The 21,650-nt window shown below is 35.2% G+C and overlaps 1 protein-coding gene across 1 annotated transcript in view; it reads right to left on the minus strand.

Annotated features, from left to right (window-relative positions):
* LOC581878 (quinone oxidoreductase-like protein 2 homolog) overlaps positions 1-17,192 on the minus strand; it is a 50,072-nt gene extending 32,880 nt beyond the window's left edge. Inside the window, exons 1-2 of the mRNA XM_011670576.2 lie at positions 17,060-17,192; positions 14,207-14,245 (exon numbers count right to left, since the gene is read on the minus strand). Coding sequence (XP_011668878.2) covers positions 14,207-14,245; positions 17,060-17,184 — 164 coding nt within the window. The 5' untranslated portion in view covers positions 17,185-17,192. The remainder of the gene's footprint in view (positions 1-14,206; positions 14,246-17,059) is intronic.
* Between the last annotated feature and the right edge of the window lie 4,458 nt (positions 17,193-21,650).

Here is a 21,650-nt window from a genome sequence, read left to right on the forward strand (position 1 = left end):
ATGGAAACAGTTCACCTTTCAAAGAGCTGCACCCCAAACTAAATTATTGCTTACTGCAATATCAGAAATCTTACAAAGTCACTGTAGACTGAAGGCATTCATACATACAGTGTAGCTCCTCTAAGGCAGACCGTCAAGCTCCCAAAACATCAATCAATCTAGATTTTAATTTTTTTTATTTGATTGTGCAAATACCGTACATCAATAGTAATAGTACTAGCCCCAACACCATGTGTGTTGTCCCATATACATCTTTCTGTGTAAGTGATTGTTACTTTACCAAGACTCTGCCAAATTTATGATGATTTTGATGACTCCTGAACCTTGCATTACACACCATTACTTACATGCTATATGATCAACTTTTCTGATCCATTCCACACCTTTTCTTTCACAATGCAATCGCATTACCAGAACTCAAGTTTATCTTTAAGAGACAACCTTACTTGGATTGTTAAGTGTTTGACATGTGTAAAATATCACTTTTGTATTTTGGTGCTTCCTTATTCATCTGTGGATCTAATCTTTGTAAATATATATACAAAGATCTCTAAAACTTGCCTGCTAACAAGAGCAAAAACAGGATTTGTCCAGAATGAAACGCCACTTCAAAGGTTACCTTACACTCAAGATGGTGAATCCATAGCTCACGTCTTTTAGCTTAATCTTCTGTAAATAACATCTTAAGCTGAAGAAGTAAGAATACTAGTAGGCTTATAAAGCATACTTGTACCTCCTCTGATGTTCCTTTTTCAATGTAATGCTTCATATTCATTTACATCCAAACACAAATGAAATGGTAGTTCATATATGATGGGTATGTTGCAGGCAAAAACACTGATCACAGTGACACGTAATATGTTGAAACTCTGCCGACTACATGCTGATGCACTCTCTCATCATTGGTAAGAATGTAGGTAACATATAAAGCTATTATAAACTATAAGCATCATTATGCTGGTGCATCTATTCACTAAAAAGATAAATGCCCCCCTTTCATGTATATTTCAACATGTTTTTTGTTTGCAGAATTTTTCCCCACAAAATATTGCCAACACCCACCCTCCTCCCTGACGACTCTCAGAGGAAAAGTACATCAAATCCGATGAGAAATTTCTTGACCTTTGCAGTGCTCTCAATCAATCAAATCAAATCAAAGAAAATCAATTCAAAGATCTCAATTAGATCCATTTCCCTTTGACATGTAGAATTGTAGATTCACCCATAACGAGCAAGAAGCCAATGTCAGATTCAATATATCAAAGTAACATCGGTTTATATCTATGCCAAGTAGAGCCAATCCTTTCCGAAATAAAGACTAGATAAACGATGAGGTTTGGATTAAGTCCAAGAAAGACTTGAATCATAATTAGATCACTCAATTTTCTTTTTCTTTCCTATATCATGTGCGGAGAGATACTTCATGGATAATTTGTGTTAAAAACCAGTCTTGAGGTCACATAGATGGCCAAAGTAGGAACTTACATAGTGCATCTCAATATAGGTCACAAGTTCACAACCATTACTTAAGAAAGGTTGAAGCAAGAGTCTTCTACGCACTGTTAAAAAAGTAAGAAGTAAAACATTAGAAAAGTATTGGTAATGAAGAGGTATGGATATATGCCTTTCATGGCGATTTTATTTCTGCTCATATTTCTGCTCATATTTCTACTTTTATTCTGATTTTATTTATTTTATTTCTGCTGAGAGCAAGAAGAATGCTCACTCACAACAAAATGATTCGCTGAAGCTTATTCCTCTTCAGATCAACTGACTTTGATCTACATACTGTAAACCTGCAAACTGACCTACTATAAAACCACAAATGTTGCAACGTCAACTTTTTATAAACTTTTAAGGACAGCCATTTTGTAGGAATCTAAAAGCGATCTGATGACTGTAGAGTGACCAACGCTTGCTGACCCTCCTCACCTGTCTACAAAGGACAGGTTGAACAACGCATTCTTGATATTTTGGTGCGGGCTGCTCTGATGAGAAAGTGATCAAGTACAGGTGGAAGCCGTGTAGAATCTGACAAGCATCCTGTTGACTAATAACACCAAACCTGAGCTTCACATCCTCAAGATTTGTTCTCGTATATCAGAGTTGATGAGATTAGCTTGTGCTAGACACCCATCATTCAAGACAATATGCCCAATCATTACCCACTAACCTGACCATATCGTGAATCTTTAGAGTGATGTAGTATCTCCAGTATTATATTAAAAGGAACTCGCATTTTGTAGCAACATACTTCTTTGTCTGAAAGTTAATAAAATGAAATTACATGTTAATAATGTAGAAAACAAATATTACCATTCATGTTAGATTATCTAGAATCATCTACAACAAGTGCAGTGATCATTCAGAAGCCCCTTTTGCCTCGCTGTACAAAACATCACAGGAAATAATCATCAAACCTCACTGCTATCGTAGGACTTGGTTTCCTAGAAGGGTGTTGTCTACTTGGCGAGAGTTTAATAAGTATGCGTGCCAGACGGATCAAATAATCAGAAGCTAGGATTGCCACCTGCTAAGAAAGTTGCAGAACTGATGATAGTTCACCTCAAGAAATATGTATATGTGGGACTATGAAACGGAACTAACCCCTCCTAATCCTCTATTTGTGTTTCAGGAACTGTATATTGATGGGTTCAACATCTATTGCTCACTTCCTATAGTATTAGATGTTCTCCAATACCGATACACATCTAGTATGAGTTATTATGAATTTCATCTGGAAACTTTTCAAAGTGATTTCCTGATACAGCAAACTACATGTACAGTGTACTGTATTGCCTACAGAAATCATTCTAGAATTTGAATTAAAAGGTGATTGTATCTAGCAAATGGTTGTTATATCACAATTTTGATGACTGTTAAATCTTGGGTTGTATTTGCAGACCTAAGTAACCTTCAACCTCGGCCGTACCATTTAGATTGCCTGTCGGGTACTTTTGAATGCCGTAATATTGACCAAGTCATATTTAGAAGTTCACATACAAATACCATTTCCCCATTCCTAAAGGAAAAACAGAAATTTCTGACGATATTGCAAGGAGATACAAGAAATAGATATTTTAGCAATGCACATAGTTTATTAACTTGATTTAAATGAAGGAATAATTATCCCTTCAAATTTCTGGAAAATAATCATTGTTTAGTACGGAAAGTATATATCCATGTTCAATTTCAGTTTCCACTAATAACAATCCTATTTGTACTATGGTATCTATAATCATACATTCATGGATATCACAATCAGTCAAGGACAATTATTCAAAGTATACCATTTTGCCACCCACATAATCTTCCTTCATATAGCAATAAGTGCTGATTTTTCAATAGATATTTCTAGACTCAAATACATGTAGCTCCTTTAAAATTTGTTAACAGCTGGATATACATGTTCATGTAGGTTATATATATATCATCTGGTCAACATTAATTGATATGACTATACTAGACAGGGTAATAAACCATTGTTGAGGTATAGTGCAGAGGGGAATGGGTAATTAGAGACAATGCCGCTGCCTGAACTGCTTTAGGATCATCAACAACTTCACATGACCTTTTGTTATCAACGTCATTATATTGTTGGCCTTATGATGCTACAGCTGTCTGCATGCAACTGAATTACAAAGCAATTAAAATAAAACTACACAATTCAGTCAAAGAGACTTTACAACACTGCATTGTTGTCTGGTTTGATGCATATTAAACATTTTCTTTTGAGCTGTATGTAAATTTGCATCAATTTCACTTCCACTCTTTCATTTTTTTTAATTATTAAAAAAAAAAATGTTATATCATTCTACACATAGTCAAGATTCTTTCAAACAGTTATCACTGCATTAATATATAAAAATATGCAGATCTATACAGTATACATGTAGATGCATGTCATTATATGATCTTTCCTAGCTAGCTGCATCTAAGTGATTTATCCAAGCGATTATTAGTTGATGTATACCAAACTGCACCTTTATCAGCTTGTGTTTTGCAAACTCACTCCAATGTAATGCAAGTTGGCTGCTCAGACTCTACCTTTTCTACAGCTGTGGAACCTTTTCAGGAATTTAGGGTCACCTGAGTAATAACTTTTTAACCTTATCATGCATCCTTTTCTTGCATGCCTCCATTTCTTCTATAATTCAAGTTTACCTGCATTGACGTATCATACCAGTAACAGGAAATTCTGTCTAACTTGTTTTTTATGTAAGCATGCAGGTGTGGCAGAGTGGTATTCAACTTTCTCCTGAAAGTATGACATACACTGCAGCTTGAAAATGCAATTACAATCTGCTGTGAACTTTTTGTTATAGTTGATGAACTGTGCAATTGATGATTCCTGAATAATCGTCTGAAAGAAAATGTCTTTGAAAAAATTGTCTTCCCACTGAGATTATCTGCATGAAAACAAAATGAGCGACTCTACCCATTTATGATCCACACCTATCATGAAAATATTGAGACATATCCATCACCTACCATTTAACTACTAGTATCACATCTTGTGAAGATAAACAATTGCTATACATGTACATGTTTAATACGCTACAAAAGTATTTGTTATAGATATATATTTATAGCTTACACAGCTGAAGTACTCAGAAGCTAATGTGAAAAGAATTAAATGTAGCTATACAATGCACATATTCATCTTACATAGATCAGTAGAAGGTTTTTAAGAGGTTACAGTTGTAGGTATAGTTTAATCCATGACAGATATATTACTGCTTGCAATCTTTATTCTGCATCTACACCTTCCATAGATTAAAATACATATCTAGTTAAATGCACGTAATGGATTTTATATAACATGTGTGAAAGCTTTTTCAACATCTTACATAGATAAGAAGGTAATGCACATTTATGCATGTACATGGTATTAAATTACACTCATGATCAAGAGCAGGTGGGAAAAGTCTTGAAGGATCCAAAGAATGAAGATCAGAAAACAGTTTGCATTAAGTTTTCAGTTTTCTATACGACAACAGCATTGATGAGGAGAAGGACAATAATGACGTTGTTAATGATTGTAAGGATGATGAGAGTGCTGTATCTTAACAGCACATCTTAGCTTAAGTGCATTATATCTAGCACTAACAGAATATTCGCAAAGACTTAGAGGAGACGCGGTGGCTCAGTGGTATAGAGCAGTGGTCTCGTATCCAGGAAGACCTGGGTTCAAAACCAAGTCGATGCACTAGTGCACTTTAGTTAGACATTAACCCTCATTACCAAGTCCCTCAGACAGGACTTAAAGCCATCAGTCCTCATGTTGCTTACTTATAGGCATACAAATGCTTTCATAGCAGTCAAGCTAAACAAACAACAAACAAACAATCTTTTAAGCTATTAAATCAGTACATCATTAGCTACATTGTACAGTGGTGAATGCATGCTGCCATGTGTCTAGAAAAGGTTTCCTCAACTGTGCTTGTGGTGAACCTGGGGATTTTTATCCTAACAAGTGTCTTAGAAGCACGAGTATCCAGGTTACGCCAGGTCAAACAAAAATCAGGAAAAACCAGGAAAGACACGTCTGTCCTTCTAGACACATCCCAAATAATATCCTTCGTGGGTAAAAGGTTAAATCCCACCGCTGCCACCATGTTGAAAGATCAGATGAACGGATAAATAAGAGATCACTGTAGACAAGGTTCATGTATAAGTGGCCATCTTGAAAGTGCTTTATTCATGTATCCTTCCGCCAATCGCGGCCTCATTACGCACATCAATGAACTATTGATGTTGTTCATATAGTACCACAACAGGCAGAACCTACATCCTTGCTTTTACAGGTATAGCAAGATCGAAAGTGCTCTCCAGTATGAGATAAACAATCTATTACTGTAGTCTTCTTTGTGTAAATATTTGTGTATTTAACGAGTGCATGGTTTTGATTCACAAAAGTTTCATGACATGATATAATTGAATGATAATTCAGACAATACTAAATTTTTGTTGTTGTTGCAATTTGCAATTAAAGTTTTTAATCATTTTCATGATACAAAGTGTGAAAAATGTTTATTCCCAAAATCTCTCTTTGTAAATAAATCTGACATTCCCATGGCTTGTATTTCAATTTTTTCTCTCAGTTCTTTAAAATAAATGTTAAGACAATTTTTAACCTGTTGGCAAATTAATTCTCTCATTTCTGCAGGCTTAACAATGAAAATAATCCAGTTCCCATAGGAAACAGGTTAAGAACAGACTGTTTTTTAATTAAGGAAATATGTAAGCTTGATATCAATCTGGTTTGTAGCAAACATTGCCACATCTGCATCGGACTTGAAAAGTAAATTTGATAAAGGATGTTCGGTGCCTAATTCCAACTTGGAAACAAATTTGGAGAAGTAACGCAATTTCCTTGGAACTCGTCTATCCAAGGGGAACGGAATCAGAAGACAAGCTCATGTAACTAAATATAGCAACATCTATGATCGCATAAAGACTGTTTCTTAATATATTCTTCTTCTTTCAACTTTAGGGTTCAATGAGTCATTCATACGACACTGAATTTGCTTGGTGTTGTTGATTTTGTGATAACATTATATTGTTTCTACTAGTAGCACCCATAATGTTTCAAGATATCATTTTGATTAATAATGTACAACTTTTTTATCATTTTCTCAATGTCTTCTTCAAAGTACGTTTTTCAATAGTTGTTTGATAACATATATCCAACTGAGAGTGCCACACTCTTTGGAATCCAATATTTTTGCTTCAAATTTATAATCAATTAAAGATAAACTCCAGTACTGGTAAAAAAATAAAAATTAATTCTCACAGAATCAAACGAAACTTACACTGAATGTTCAAGATTACAAATAAATGACATGTGCCAAACAATTTTGGAAGAAAATGTATACTGGCTGAGTAATGAGCATAGAAAGACAAGGAAATCAAGGTAGTACTAGCCCCGACACCATGTGTGTTGTCCCATATATAGCTTTCTATGTGAGTGCTTGTTACTTTACCAAGACTCGGTCAAATTTATTATGATTTTGATGACTCCAGAACCTTGCAGTGCACACCAATACTTACATGCTACATGATCAACTGTTTCTGATCCTTTCCACACCTTTTCTTTCACAATGCAATCGCATTACCAGTACTAAAGTTTATCTTTAACAATGAGTGTTATAATCAAAGTATCTACACTTTTATGTGATACAGGAAAAATGAATATGGACAGTAAATAAACCTTGGAAATTTGCTCAGCTGACAAGCACAATGACCCCTACATATTCAATTTGCACACTTGTGTCTAGTTACTCATTCCTCATTCTATTCATTTCACAATTTACCCTTCAATTCATTGTTTTAAAATGTCCGTAAATCAATCAGGTATTCCACATTGTGTCAAATAGCTTGAGCCAGATGGCTTAACTTGCAGAATTAAGTTTTCATATTTTGGCATGAGAAGCGTTTATAACCTTGACTTGATATACAATGCACTTATGTCTATATAAAGCACCTATGACAACGTAATGAGTTTTTTAATATTTTGGACAGGGTTGCATTAGCATGCCATTCATCATTACAATGTATGGTAACAATGCTTATACTGCTGAAATTTTTTACACCACAAAATAAAAATACATCATAGATTTTAATATGAAGGATATCACTATAAAATAATTTGACATGTTGTATTATACTTCAACCTTTCATTATCAATAGTGAACAAAATAAATGATTCTTTCGAGACAAAATACCGGGTTATAGCCTACCTATCTTAAAGGTAATACAAAGTTTTGGGAAATGCTGAAAATTGGGTGGATAGTGGTTCTTTACAATTTTGATATATTTGGATGCCCCCGTGGATGTATTAAAAGCACTAAAAAAAGTTGGCCCCTAAAACACTTCTGTTTTCAAGAAAAAAAAATATTAACATTTACCGGTGCTCCCGGTAAATTTTGATAAATTTCAAATAGCGCCTACGGCCGAACAATGGTAGCTGCGAACATGAAATTCCCAGAATATGTAGTTGTGATATATAATTTCCTAAGGGGAATAGCTAATCGGTCGATTTTAGTCAAGACACATTGTGTAATAGCTTAATTAATATCTTGACCTTGAGAGGGAGCTATACAACATAAAGAGTTTATTATTTACAATTTCATAACTGTAGACTCGATTTCAACTGCGAAAACGATCACTGAATATTGTAGGATCGCATACGCTTCCAATATGTTCATTTGAACCAAATTCATGACCCCATACCAAAACTTTGTACTACCTTTAAGCTTGCTTTAAAATTGTAAAATAGTATTACACTACGTACATGACCAAAGCATTAGACAACCTGGAGGAATGTTACCTTTCTAAAAATTATATATAATTTATATACCTCATATCTGTTCAGTGCCAGAAGGGCATTAACTATGGATAAAGTGATGTGAGCTAGCGAATCGTTATGCCTCTCAGCGAACGTTATACACTATCTAATTTGTTTGTTTGTTTGTTTGTTTATTTGTTTGTTTGCTTTTATTTCTGCGTTCAAAATAATACAATACATAATATAAAATGTGTTTACAAAGATAATATACAAAACAATTCATAAGATAAACAATATAGTCATGATACATAATGAATACAAAATAAGGAAGTGAGCTTAACATTTTTTTATAGATATATATCCATATATATACGCACATATACATACATATACATATATATATACATATACATAGCACATGCATACATACATACACATACACATATACACCTATACATACTCTCACATATAATATAATATAATATAACACATATAATATAATATATAATCCAATCAATGAACGCAGGAGACCGCCATCGTGAGCAGTAAGGCTTGAAATTGATGGCGGCCTCATTTGAATTGTTGTTAAACTATAATTTTGTGACCATGCCTCTGAAATCTACATACACTGTACACACACACACATACATGAACACATGTATGTTCAAAAGTTGATTAACAATCTAATCTTATGAGCTTCCCTTGGAGTTTCCTGAGCTAAAAACCTGTCAGGAAACTTTCCTTTTATTTGATAAAAGTACACCTGTGACCAAAAATACTTCCATAGATTAAAAGCTGCTGTACAATGTGTATACATGCATGCAGCGCATTTGAGGTAAATATAGAAGAACAGGAATGAAATTGTCTAAATTTAGAGCCCCTCCAGAAGGTGTGTAATCTTTTGGGAGTTCCTACTCTTTATTTTCATGTTTATTTCCATCCTTTCCTCTCACACTTTCAATCCATTCATTTTTAGTGACTCTGTATGAATCACACTCAAGGAGTTAAGTATGATGAAGGTGTGAAGGGCCTGTCCTATTTCTACTGAAAACATAGCACATAAGTCAAAATGTCTGACTTGATACAACGCTCTGACTACTTCAGAAAGAAATCATTGCAGCAATAATACATTAGATTTTTTGCTTCATATTTCTATATCTTATCTATCTCCAGTATAAGCACTGCATAGGGGTCTTTGTTGCTCACAGCTTTAGTCCCTCTACTCAATCATTTACACACAAAAATATGCTGCAGGGCAGATGTTTATTTGTATTTACTTATCTATTCATGTTTTTATCTAATCATTTATGTATTCAATCATTTGATAATTGATTTACTATTTATTTGTTTAATGTTTATTATTTGTTTATATGTTTGTTTATTTATGTATCTATTAATTTATTTAGTTATTTTATCTATTCATTGACCAATCTGATCATTTATTAGTTTGTCCATTTAATTATTCATTTATTCATCTATCCACATTATTCTATCTATCTATTGATTTATGTACTTATTCATTCATTCATTCATTTATTGATGTGAACATAAAAGAGCCTTTGCATCACTTCAAAGTTTAAAAAAACAACAAGACATTTGCATTACCTCAAAGTTTGTTGTTGTTGTTGTTTTTTGGGGTGGAGGAGGCAGTAGTTTATGTCATTTGTCTTTTAAAATTCTGGCCTTTTTGTAATGATACTTTGATCATGAAACTTCTCTTCCACACAAACTTTTTATATGGTGAATTGAGTTGTCAATTACTTCCAGCTGCATTTGATAATAAATGACAAGATTTGCCAGTGAAAGTATAAAATGTAGGCTGTCCACATTCATGAACTCAATTTATTGAAATAACATACACAAGAAAGTGTGTGCAAGTTTGAATCAGAACATAATTTCTAAATGACTCTAAAATGTCCACAAAATTGTTGAATTGTTGTACGATATTCCCAATTTCAAATGAGAATTCCCATGCAATCATAATTCTACGTAGGTACTGCTATAAAGGAAATTACAAATGACCACTGTAATTGAACACATCGCTATCATATCAAGATGATGTCACGCAATTGATGTCCAATTGAGGAGAATGGCAGGCAGATGCTGATAGCAAGGTAGCTACGTAAGAAGTTGAAATCACGCTATCTTGAACAAATTTACAGCATCCTCACAACTCATTTGATTGCACAAAGATAAGGCATAATTTGGCAAGAAGTGCAATGTCGATAAAGTGTTAACACATGCGTGCATATAGCATGTAACCAGAAAATTCTTGAAATTCAGTATTGAACTGATGCACATCTAAATGGACTAATGGGCATCTAAGGGGGGCAATGGATACATATCTTTCATTTTCGATTGATGACGAGTCACTTGGATTGAAATGGAAATCTATGCATTTGAATCTGTAGCTGTTTTGAAAGATATCATTATTTTCATCCAATAAAGTGTGCTAGCATTGATTTATGTATCTCAGGAACTCTAAATATTTCCACTCAAAACATACTAATATCTATCTACTTGCAATAAATAGCAATAGTGTAATTTTCTAAACAGAATGTATAAATTCATATTTCTTGTGGAGAGAAATTTGCAATAAATACAGTAAAAAATTTGTACACAAACATACACTTCTAATAATACATCTACCATTCTTTAATTTGCAATACATGTTGCATCATTTTAAAACACAATTCCACTTTCTAAATAGAATATCAATTTCCACATCTGCCAAAAAGATATATTTGTAATATATAGTATAATTTTACAAGATACCACTACTTTCTAAATAATATTAATTATTTATATCTGCATTTCTCATCAAGGTACACATGAAGTTACAATTATGTTAACAACATATGAATTCTATTTTATAAATAGAATATTTATCCATGTTTCTCACGATACATTTGCAATAAATACATGATATGCCTACACATATACATGCAGTAAATTTTTAAAACATAGTACCAGTTTCTAAACAAATACGGTACCTACATGTATATCCACATTTATTATCAAGATCAATTTTCAATATATTGTATTATTTTGGATATCTTATCAGATGCTTTTGAAAATCATAATCCAAGAGCCTAAATGAGCACACGGGCCAACAAACTCTACCATCACCTACAATATACATCAATGTGTAATTGTAAGTACCTGTGTCACTGTAACGCTTGTGTGTCACTCTTTCCTGTTAGCTTACACTGACTGGTATGGACAAGTAGACAACTGGACGGCATAGTTAATCAATTAAAACAAGGGATGAGCAGTAATTAGTTTTATAACATGTGATGTTGAAAGAGCATGTGCAATGATGGATGCCATTTCCACGAAGTGTAATTGAACTAACGACTTACTGAATGTTATGATACATGCTCTTCTCAAATCAACAGGTACAGGGTAATACACTAGAATCATTCACTGATATGATTTTATTATTTCTTTTCAAAGGTCAGAAGTTGTAAAGATGTAGCTTGGGTTGTTATCCTTAAAATGTTTTGCTCACTTCTTCAAGAAGATTAAATTGTCAGAGTCTGGCACATGAAGACTCTTCTCATCTGTTCTATTTTGATAGAAAGGGGGTAGAATCTACATTATCAAATTAAAATTAAAGACAATTTCTGTGAAAGGAATGGACATATTCTACGATTAAATGCTTTAATAATCAGCAACTTATGAATTCATGCATCATGGGTATTTCGTTGAAGTACCGGTATCAAAAAGGTTAGATTGCATATTGAATTTCATTAATCACCCTCTTGGGTTTCCTCCTCGATCATTCATAATAAATCTATAATTATGATAGCTCCCTCTATGACATAAATATCCCATCACAGGCAATAAGTCATGAGCCCTTCCAACGACACATAGAAAAATGCTGATTGGTGACTAAGTAGAGGAAGGAAATCGAAGGAGGGAGTCCTTCCAATCCAATCGTCATTTCCACTTTTAAAAAATGATGATTACTAACATTTCTGATGAACAATTCTGATGAACATCTCAAAAAAGGAAGTGGATTCATGAAGAATCCTTCCACACTTGAGAATTGCATAATTTTCTATAAAATGATTGATAGATCTACAAGGAAAATTGTTGCTTTTTACAGTACAGTCCAATAGCCAGAGAATAATCAATGTGTGGAATGGTCTTCCAGGCGATGTTGTGGAGAGTACCACTATCAATCAATTCAAATCTGGATTTGAGAAATGGTGGAAAGATGCCCCAGATAAATATGATGACAACCCCAAACAAAGGAAACCATGGATAGGAACAACAGTCTAAAGACTGAATAATCCTGGATCAAGTGAGTTACAAGTGAGTTAATACCCTAGTTAAGATCTGTACCCAGATGCATAAACAAAAATTGGTCATTTTCAGCAAGCATTATGACTTTTCCTGTTTGTCAATGATTTACATGAATAGATATTGTAAAGTTTATGGTACTATGCTAAATGATTTGTCGACTGCTTTTCTATTAAAGCTGGTAACTGAAGAGGAGCAATCACCATTATTATTTAAATTAAAAGGTTTTTCAAGTTTATGCTCAAGTTAACTATAATGTCTACCTGTTCAGTTACTTTTAGTTTAATACACATATGAGATACAATGTATTTTAATGTCTTAATTGGACCGTCATATCTCTATTTCCCTACATGAGGTTTCTGCACCGTAATACATTACAAAATTACTCAGTGTATATCATTGCAACTCTGTTGACCAAGACTTCATGACTACAGATAAAAGGTTATTTTAAGCTGGCTACATTTGCCTTTAATACATGGTTACACTATCTGCCAAACCAAGATTTTTTAGCAATCAATGATTAAATCTGACCAAAGGTCAAATAGCGACCTATATACATCAAACAAACCTAGGCGCAGTATACATGTACATACCCTGGTAAATACCATTGATATAAGGATCTATTTACATTGTACTTGCAGAGGAAGAAGACAACTACATCATAGCTATGTATTTTCTCCTGTATGTGTAGTAGGAATACATGTAGCTGACCCAGCCACATTTTTTTTTGGAGGAGGGGTGGGGGGACAGGTAAATTTCTTTTTAACAGAAACTGTGTCAAAATCAAAGTGGTTTACGAAAAGTGCCTCATAAAGTAACGCTTCTGAAACATCGGTATTATAAGACTAAAATGTATCTTCTTGATTGTTAATCATTATATTGATATAGAGTACATGTATGTAAGACATAACTTTGAGGAATGGAAATATAATTTTATTAAAAACTGTTTGAGGTAAGGTCCAGTATATACGATTTCTTTCTCCTACAGGTCAGCAATAATTGATCACTTATATTATCCTAGGCTCAATATCTTTCCTTTACATCGATGTGAAAAATCGTTACTTTAATCATTCAGAGAACAAAAACAAAACAAAAACAAAAACAAAAACATATTGAAGTAGAGAAATAAATACTGGGCACTCTCACATTGGTATACTGCCATCTAGAGGATATTTCAGTACAGTGCTGAAGTCTTGGGAATTGCATGCAGTTCACTCATAAAACAATATTAACATTTGATACTTTCTGACAGAGGGCAGCAACATGAGTCCTTCAGTATACACAAATTAAGCACAATTTCAATGATGTAACTAAGAAGAGAAAATAATAATACAGAGCAATATTACAGCAATATGAGGAAAAGAATGAGGCATTTTATTCAATCGCCTCATAAAAAATCATATAAGTACAGTCTGTATTGCTCTATGTGGATACCTTGAGTGAATGAATGTTTTGATGTTCCTATGTCAATTTTTTTTGTTTTTGTTTGTTTGGGGGTGAAAAACTAAATATACCAGATTATACACCATCAAAAAACAAGGCAATACAGTTTTAGGGAAGTACAGTGAATGTTAGCTAGAGTTTGAATGGTTATGCAGAGTAATGTACCTGTTAAATGCAGGCCGAGGATGGAATGAGGATGCTAACCTGAAAGACATAGAGAGAAAACAAGAAATTGATGAATATATTAAGATAATGAATAAGTGAGCATGAAAGTATATAAGATATTATACAACACCTACGTAGATCCTTGTCATTTGATTGGACGATTGTTGGTCACATGATATTCAATAGATGGTATATTGCACGGTCGTGCATTTTTGGTTATATGCGCCGTGCATTTTTGGTTATATGCAGACTGCGTACCTCTCTGCTGCATGTGCGCGTATCCCTGCGTGTATCTGACGCGAAGGCAATCTGCATGTAATCGAGAAGGCTTGACTCGAACTTTAATTTATCTTTATAAGGAGTAAAGCATAATTTGTTGATTAACGTTCTATTAGGTCTTCTTCGATGTTGTATAAAACAAATAATGAATGTTTTTCATTCGTTTAATAGTGCAAATATGTTCATTCGTTGAAAGATTAACGTTAATTCTATTCAACTCGGCTGACGCCTCGTTGAATAGAATGTTAATCTTTCAACTCATGAACATATTCGCACTATTGAACTCATAACCATTCATTATTTGTATAATAGTTAATACAGGGTTTCATAACATTCCATGTATATAATATGTAATCCCTTCACCCATAGCTTCAGCAGTAAATGAATGACGAAATATGATACAGAATTTAATTTGGTTTACAAGCTTAGAAACATGAAATATTGTTACTCATAATAATATTTAGCATCCACATTCTCTCAAGCTATGAAGGTTGCAAGACAAGCTGCTTCTAATATTGCCTTAGAATCAGGAGTTACTCTTGTTACAATTTTAGTGATACTACTCCAAAAGCTTTTGAAGAATATTTTTTTCTCTCATTAGACAAACACAATCATGGATCAAACCTAGTTTAAATGACAGGATTAGAGAGAGGGAGGGAGGGTTAGAGAGAAGACTGAAGTTAAGTCAAAAGTCGAATTGAAATGGGCTCTTTTATATGGTGAAATTGTAGGTCATTCTTGGATGTTAATGATTGGATGTGATTGTTAAATTACATGTACATGTATCTTGAAAAAATCAAATTACAAATACTTGATCACTCTTACATGTACACTGTACAATATCATCCCGCATAACCTCAGACATGGTAGATTTTAAATCCAGATGTCTTGTTTTCATGGTAGTACAGATTATCAAGGAAAATTTCTCAGTGGATTTTTTTACATTTAATGAACGCAAAGTTTTGTAGCAAGGTAAAAAGTATATTTAAAAAGACCTTGAATCAAGTATAGTGAGCAAAAAGGATTCAGGGGAAAAAATGGCATCTAACAACATCCCCCCCCCCTTTTGTTTAAGAAAATTGGGCAAAAATAGAAAAAAAATAGGAAAGATGAAAAACAAATATTCTTTAGCTTGTAAACAGAGCCGGAAAGTGGGAGGGTATACAAACTTACGAAGGGAATCCCACGGAATGGGTGGGCTCTCGAGAGCTCCAAACCCTGACATACCCTCCGGAAGGAGCTTAACTTATAACCCATTTTAAAGGGATTTTACCATGCATCCAACGGAGCGGCCGAAAATCCTTACGGTCGATTACCCCCTCTTTTACTCTAGATCTATATAGAGTAAAGGAGGGGGTAATCGACTGGCGACAGTTTTCGACCGGTACGTTGGGTGCATGGTAAAATCCCTTCAAAATACATTGCATAATAGCATATCACATATCCCATATCCCACACATACCCTAACATGCCATAGTCACTGAAGAACCACATTTGCAATGGAAAATATATCCTTAAATATCACATTTTAGCGATGTAATCAGCAACCGCTACCTGAATCTGAAAAATCAAGTATCTTACGCGTTGTCTGTAAGGAATATGGGTACCATAAAATGAGCTTTATTTCAAGTATTTTTCAGATTTAGAGCCGATTTTGTGTGAGTAGCAAGTTCAAAAGTATCTCATCGCATGTATTAAATCAATGCAGCCGGGCACCACAGCGCACACACGATATCTCTGTCTAATTCAGATTCCAATTTCCGATCAGGCTCCCTAGAGCTCGCCATGGCGAAAACTATCTCTGCGGTGTGGGATACCGGCGTGGGATACCTGCTCCGCCCGCTAGTGCTATAGATCAGCAGGGAAACGCATGGCGCATTCCTATTGACTTTGTACACGCGACCGAAAAATGGATCGCTATGCCGATAACTGTCTCTCAAACAGTGAAACTTGAAATGAACATTGTCATGGCAATAATGATTTTTTTTTCTGGGATTCTTTTTTTTTTTAAATAATAATAATATTTGCTTCATGAAATGAACAAGAAATGATAATAAATAGGAAGTAAAGAGTCCAAAAAATAGAATTTTGTCTTAAGTGGCCAAAAAACTCCTCCTTTTGGCTTTAGCCTAGGCTTTACTCTAGATTCTAGTCTATGCATGTGACGGAATGAAGCACACCAGGCCAAGTGGCGGTATAACAAGAGCTGTACTACTCTTAGCCCCAATCACTTATTACAATATATGGCCATATTTAACCATAATAATTACAACAGATAAGTAGATCTAATGACTTTCGAAAGTCCGTTCGCTATCACTACTACTGCTGCTACGACACACCCGGCACCAGGCCCAGCACCATGCGCATGCAGAGCTTAGATTAGAGTCCCAGGGCAGCGGAGCGGGCCAGGTAATCTCTACCTGATCACACCGAGGGTTCCCCCGTACACAACGGCCTCGATGAACTCAACGGCTAAGGCCAAGGCTAAACCGGCTCTTTTCAATCATTCATCATCATCAGAAATCGTCTTAATTATCGTGAGAATGAGCTTCTTTATAGAATAAATATTCTCACCTTATGGCTGAACGTAAAGCCACTTCTGGGGGACATCTAAAAGCAGACATTTTCAGGAATCTTTGGGCAAGTAACGAGACTCGGTGAGAGTGAAGTGCAACAGTCGGATCCGTGTCACGTGACATATACAAAGACAACATTTTGATCATGTGACCAATGATAGACTTTATGGCCCGAATTCACAAAGCAAGGTTTGAGCTCAAACCTCCTTTTGTTTCGCCAAACCTCATTTTGTTCTTTACAAACCAGGTTTGTAAAAAAAACGCGTAAAATGCGTCATATGACGTACGAAAACCAAGGTTTGTCGACAAACCTCCTTATTTGTGAATTCGGGCCTTAATGAACAAGATCCACGATACGAATTAAGTTTATCGTACTTATATTAGTTTTAGAACATATGTCTTTCAAAATTGAACATTACAGTATAATGATTTGTCTTCTGCTTTCTCCTCTTCTTCTCCACTATCACGGGAAGCACCTTTTTTGTGGGGGGGGGGGGCGGGGCTGTTGTTTTCTGGCATAAAATAAACATCTTCACAGTTTTTAAATATTATTAATAATAATAATAATAGTAAACATTTAAAATGCGCCATGTCTGTCAAAAATGACACTCCTGGCGCAATTGTGCGGAAATTGTATAATTGTGGGCATACAGAAATCATAACAGAAATCACCGACAGATCAAGGGGCATGGGAGACTGCCCGACGTGAAATTAAATTTGACACTAAATAAATTGAAATTAAATAATGTATGCTCCTCAACATGCACCCTGTCTAAAAAGGGCACTTAACAAGGGATTTTTTTTAAAAACTTCATTTCATTTTATATTTTGTAATGTAAAATGGGACCCCCCCCCCCTCTCTCTCTCTCTCTCTCTCTCTCCCACCCTCCCTCTCTCTCTCTCTCTCTCTCTCTCTCTCTCTCTCTCTTGAAGCCCAAGGCACATGTAGAAAATGTATGCAATTAACCATCACCCCCCCCCCCGATCTCTCCGTCTATCAACTATTTCTATCTCTCCCTCTCCCATCATATCAGCAGCACGACTTTCGATAATACAAATATCGGAAGTGCGATCAAAAGATGGCGCACTTTCGCATTGGCAGAGAGATTATTATTAGCGTTCTATTATCTCTCTACATACTGGCATAGCGATAGAGCCTATATACTTCATCAATCTTCAACACAATTATAAGATCTGGAACTCTAAATAGTTACTACACTTAAGTCAGTGTTACATATAGAAATGTCGCATATTTCAATTTAAAACTAAACCGTTTTTGGTTTTGCTAGTTTGGGAGATATGTTATTTTAACATTTTAGAGAATTTGTTGGCGTGGTATGTTTCTAACGGGAGCTTGTCGACGCATGTTGGGGACCAAATTCCATGTACTAGAGCATGTTATATGGTTATCCTCACCTTCATTGAAATAATAACAGAAATAAGAATGAATAGTAATAAAGATGATCTATATGATAATGATTATCATAATACAGACTAATTTGTATAGCTTTGATTAATGAGTCTTATTTTTAAGCAAAGTCTGTGTGAAAAATTGACAGGAATACCCGTGTATAGCTTTTAATAATTCAACCAAGGACTCTTATAATTGCATGCCGATAAAATTACTTTTCAAAAGTTATCTTGACTATCTGTCGTTATTGTATTCGTTTATATTTACTATTATCTGTGTATTTTCTCGATCTCTGTTTCCATTTAAACAATATGCAATAATCACAACTTAGTTTTTATAACAAAGATTTTTAAATTTATTAATAAACCACGTGTAACAATAATACTTTGTTGAATTCGTTGTTCTTTTCCCCCTCACCTTCCTACTCCGTTTAGCTAATTCGAGGTTTTATTCTTGGCCATTTTTCTCAGGCTTTACTGCTATGTATTGTCTATGTCTTTTCTTGCTGCAGCTGCTGCTATCCGTGACTTGTATCCATATGAACCCTGCCTTTTATGGCATCGATAGTTTACGCAAATGTGAATTTGTGCTATTCCATGTTTATGTATAGCGTAAGAATTCCTCTTTTCCATTGACAAATGAGTATTTGTTTGGATGGGTTGTCATGTTTACTTTCTGACTTTTTTTTTCCATTTTCAATTGTTATAAAATACTGTTCTGCTTCACAGTATACACATATGTTAAAAACAATGAACAGAGCGTGATGAGAGCCTTGAATAAACAAGTAGAGCACAAATTATCATGTCTTTGAGGCTATTAACTTGTCGAATATGTTTGATGTGAGTCATCCTTAATTAAATCAGCTTTTAAGCTGGTTTATAAAAGGAGGTTTACTTTATTGACGAAAATAATAACATACTGGTGTTTTCGATATAGCTTTCATTAAACAAGCTAAATGACTGTATTTGTCTAATTTTGTGAAACATGATAATAACAGCTCTGTCTCCAAGTTGCTCATGGGGAAAAGGAGGATTAGCCTCGATGTGTCATCTTTTATTTTCGAGGGTGTTGAACCAGAGCGGATAAGGTGCAAGATGTACTCTGATCCCCCTACTCTTCATCCATACCTGTTTGATGAAGACACGGTGGGTTTCTGTGATCTTAATTTCGAATTTATTTTGTACATCAAGTATGATGTACATGACTATATTATGAAATGTTGTAAGGGGACTCTAATACTTTTTTTCTATTTCATCCGCTCTTGAAGAACAATAGTCCTTCAAGAGCGGATGAAGGATGCGAGAAAGATATGGGGGCGAAATAGATTGAGAGACAGAGAGAGAGAGAGAGAGAGAGAGAGAGAGGTACGTAACATTATATAGAGCGAAGAGAGAGAGAGAGAGAGAGAGAGAGAGAGAGAGAGAGAGAGAGAGAGGGGGGGGGGTGAAACAAGTCCGACGGACACGCTTGGACAGAAAGGTAATAGATAGGTCCATTGAGTCCACTAGAGAAGAGATAGAACTTAGAAGATGTTTATGTGGGCGTATCGACCCACCTATCACAATTGTCTTTCATTGTTTACATCTGGTTTCAATTATGTTGACATATTGGATCAGGAAACATGGATAATCTCGTCCATCGATTATCCATTCTCCAAGCGCTTGATTTTGTCGCATCCAGTTGCCCTCTGGATAATGAAGTCATCTTTCATCCGGTGCGATACGTAATCTACGACTCGACGTAAAAAGATTCACAAAGATTTGCACAGTTAGAATCACTTTATTAAATTGCCAGTCTGACAAAATCTCCAATACATATTTTTTGGTTAAAATATTCTGCAATAAAATACTCTACATTAAAGATAGCGGAGTGCATTTTGTGGAGTATCGTATACATCAAGTTGTGTTCACTGATTTTGGTGCTTAGTTGAGTTCATAAATCTTTAAGGTGATTTTGAATAAGATGAAGAAGTTGAAAAGAAGATAAAATGATAGATAGAAGAAGGGGAGACCGCAGTAACGGAAGAGGAAGACGAAGAGCAGGAAATGGAGGAGGGTGACGTTTAGCTTACCACTGAGGGGCAATGATCACGCTCCCTATACCTCTCTCTCTCTCTCTCTCTCTCTCTCTCTCTCTCTTATCTCTCTTCCTCTCTCTCTCTCTCTCACACCCATCTCTCCCCCATTCACTCTCTCTCTCACTCTCACACACACACACGCGCACAACTCCCTGCATCCCTCCCCTTCACGTTCACCTCCATCTCTCTCTCTCTCTCTCTCTCTCTCTCTCACTCTCACTATCACTTCCATCCCCCTTTCTCTCCCTTCCCCTCTCTCCCTCTTCATTTCATTCTCTGTCGTCAAGAAGTTCGCCCATAATGTTGACTACCTACATCCTCCCGAGTCTGTCGTAGGAAACACTCACAATTTCCGTCTTGAGTTACGTCTTAGCACGTAATAATTATTATCAAAGATTTTGAGATAGGCCCTAATATTTTGAATCTTACGTGTCTTTTGATTATACGGGAACGGGATGGAATAGAGAGGGGGGTAAGAGGACACTTTTTTTTTTTTTTTTGGTCTCGAAATTTGGAAATTTGACATTTTGCTCCGTTGGGGGGGGGGTAAGGTCACCTTTTTTAGGTCGGCCATGGGAATAATTTTTTTTTTTTTTTTTTTTTTTTAATAATTAAAAAAAAAAAAAAAAAAAAAAAAAAAATCCAAAAGGGGGGGGTTTTAGGTTTTTTTTAGGGGGGTTTACACACAAAAAATTTCCAAAGGGGGGGGGGGGTTTAACCCCCCAAACCCCCCCCCCCCCCCCCTGCGTACGCGCCTGATAATGGATATCGTTACTTATCGAGCGCTGATTCTGTAAGAAAACTCATATTGTATAAGTTCATTCCTATATGATTGATTGGTAGGTGGAAAATAATGGAAACACCTCCATATTACTGCTAACCGCTGCCAAAAGATTCACCCCAAAAATATGTTTATATATTGTTCGTTGTCGAATCTACCACAGCGTCTGTGATCCCTGACATATTCTTGACAACTCGACGAAACCCCAAACGAGTCGGGAGATGACGAAAACTACCGCAAGATCGTGTCCCTGAAGAACAGAGAACAGAGAGCCTATTGTAATTCACCGAACCATGACTGGACATAGTTGACGACGCGAT

This window comes from Strongylocentrotus purpuratus, unplaced genomic scaffold (assembly GCF_000002235.5).
Source record: "Strongylocentrotus purpuratus isolate Spur 01 unplaced genomic scaffold, Spur_5.0 spur5_scaffold_6, whole genome shotgun sequence".
In the NCBI taxonomy this organism is placed as follows: domain Eukaryota; kingdom Metazoa; phylum Echinodermata; class Echinoidea; order Camarodonta; family Strongylocentrotidae; genus Strongylocentrotus; species Strongylocentrotus purpuratus.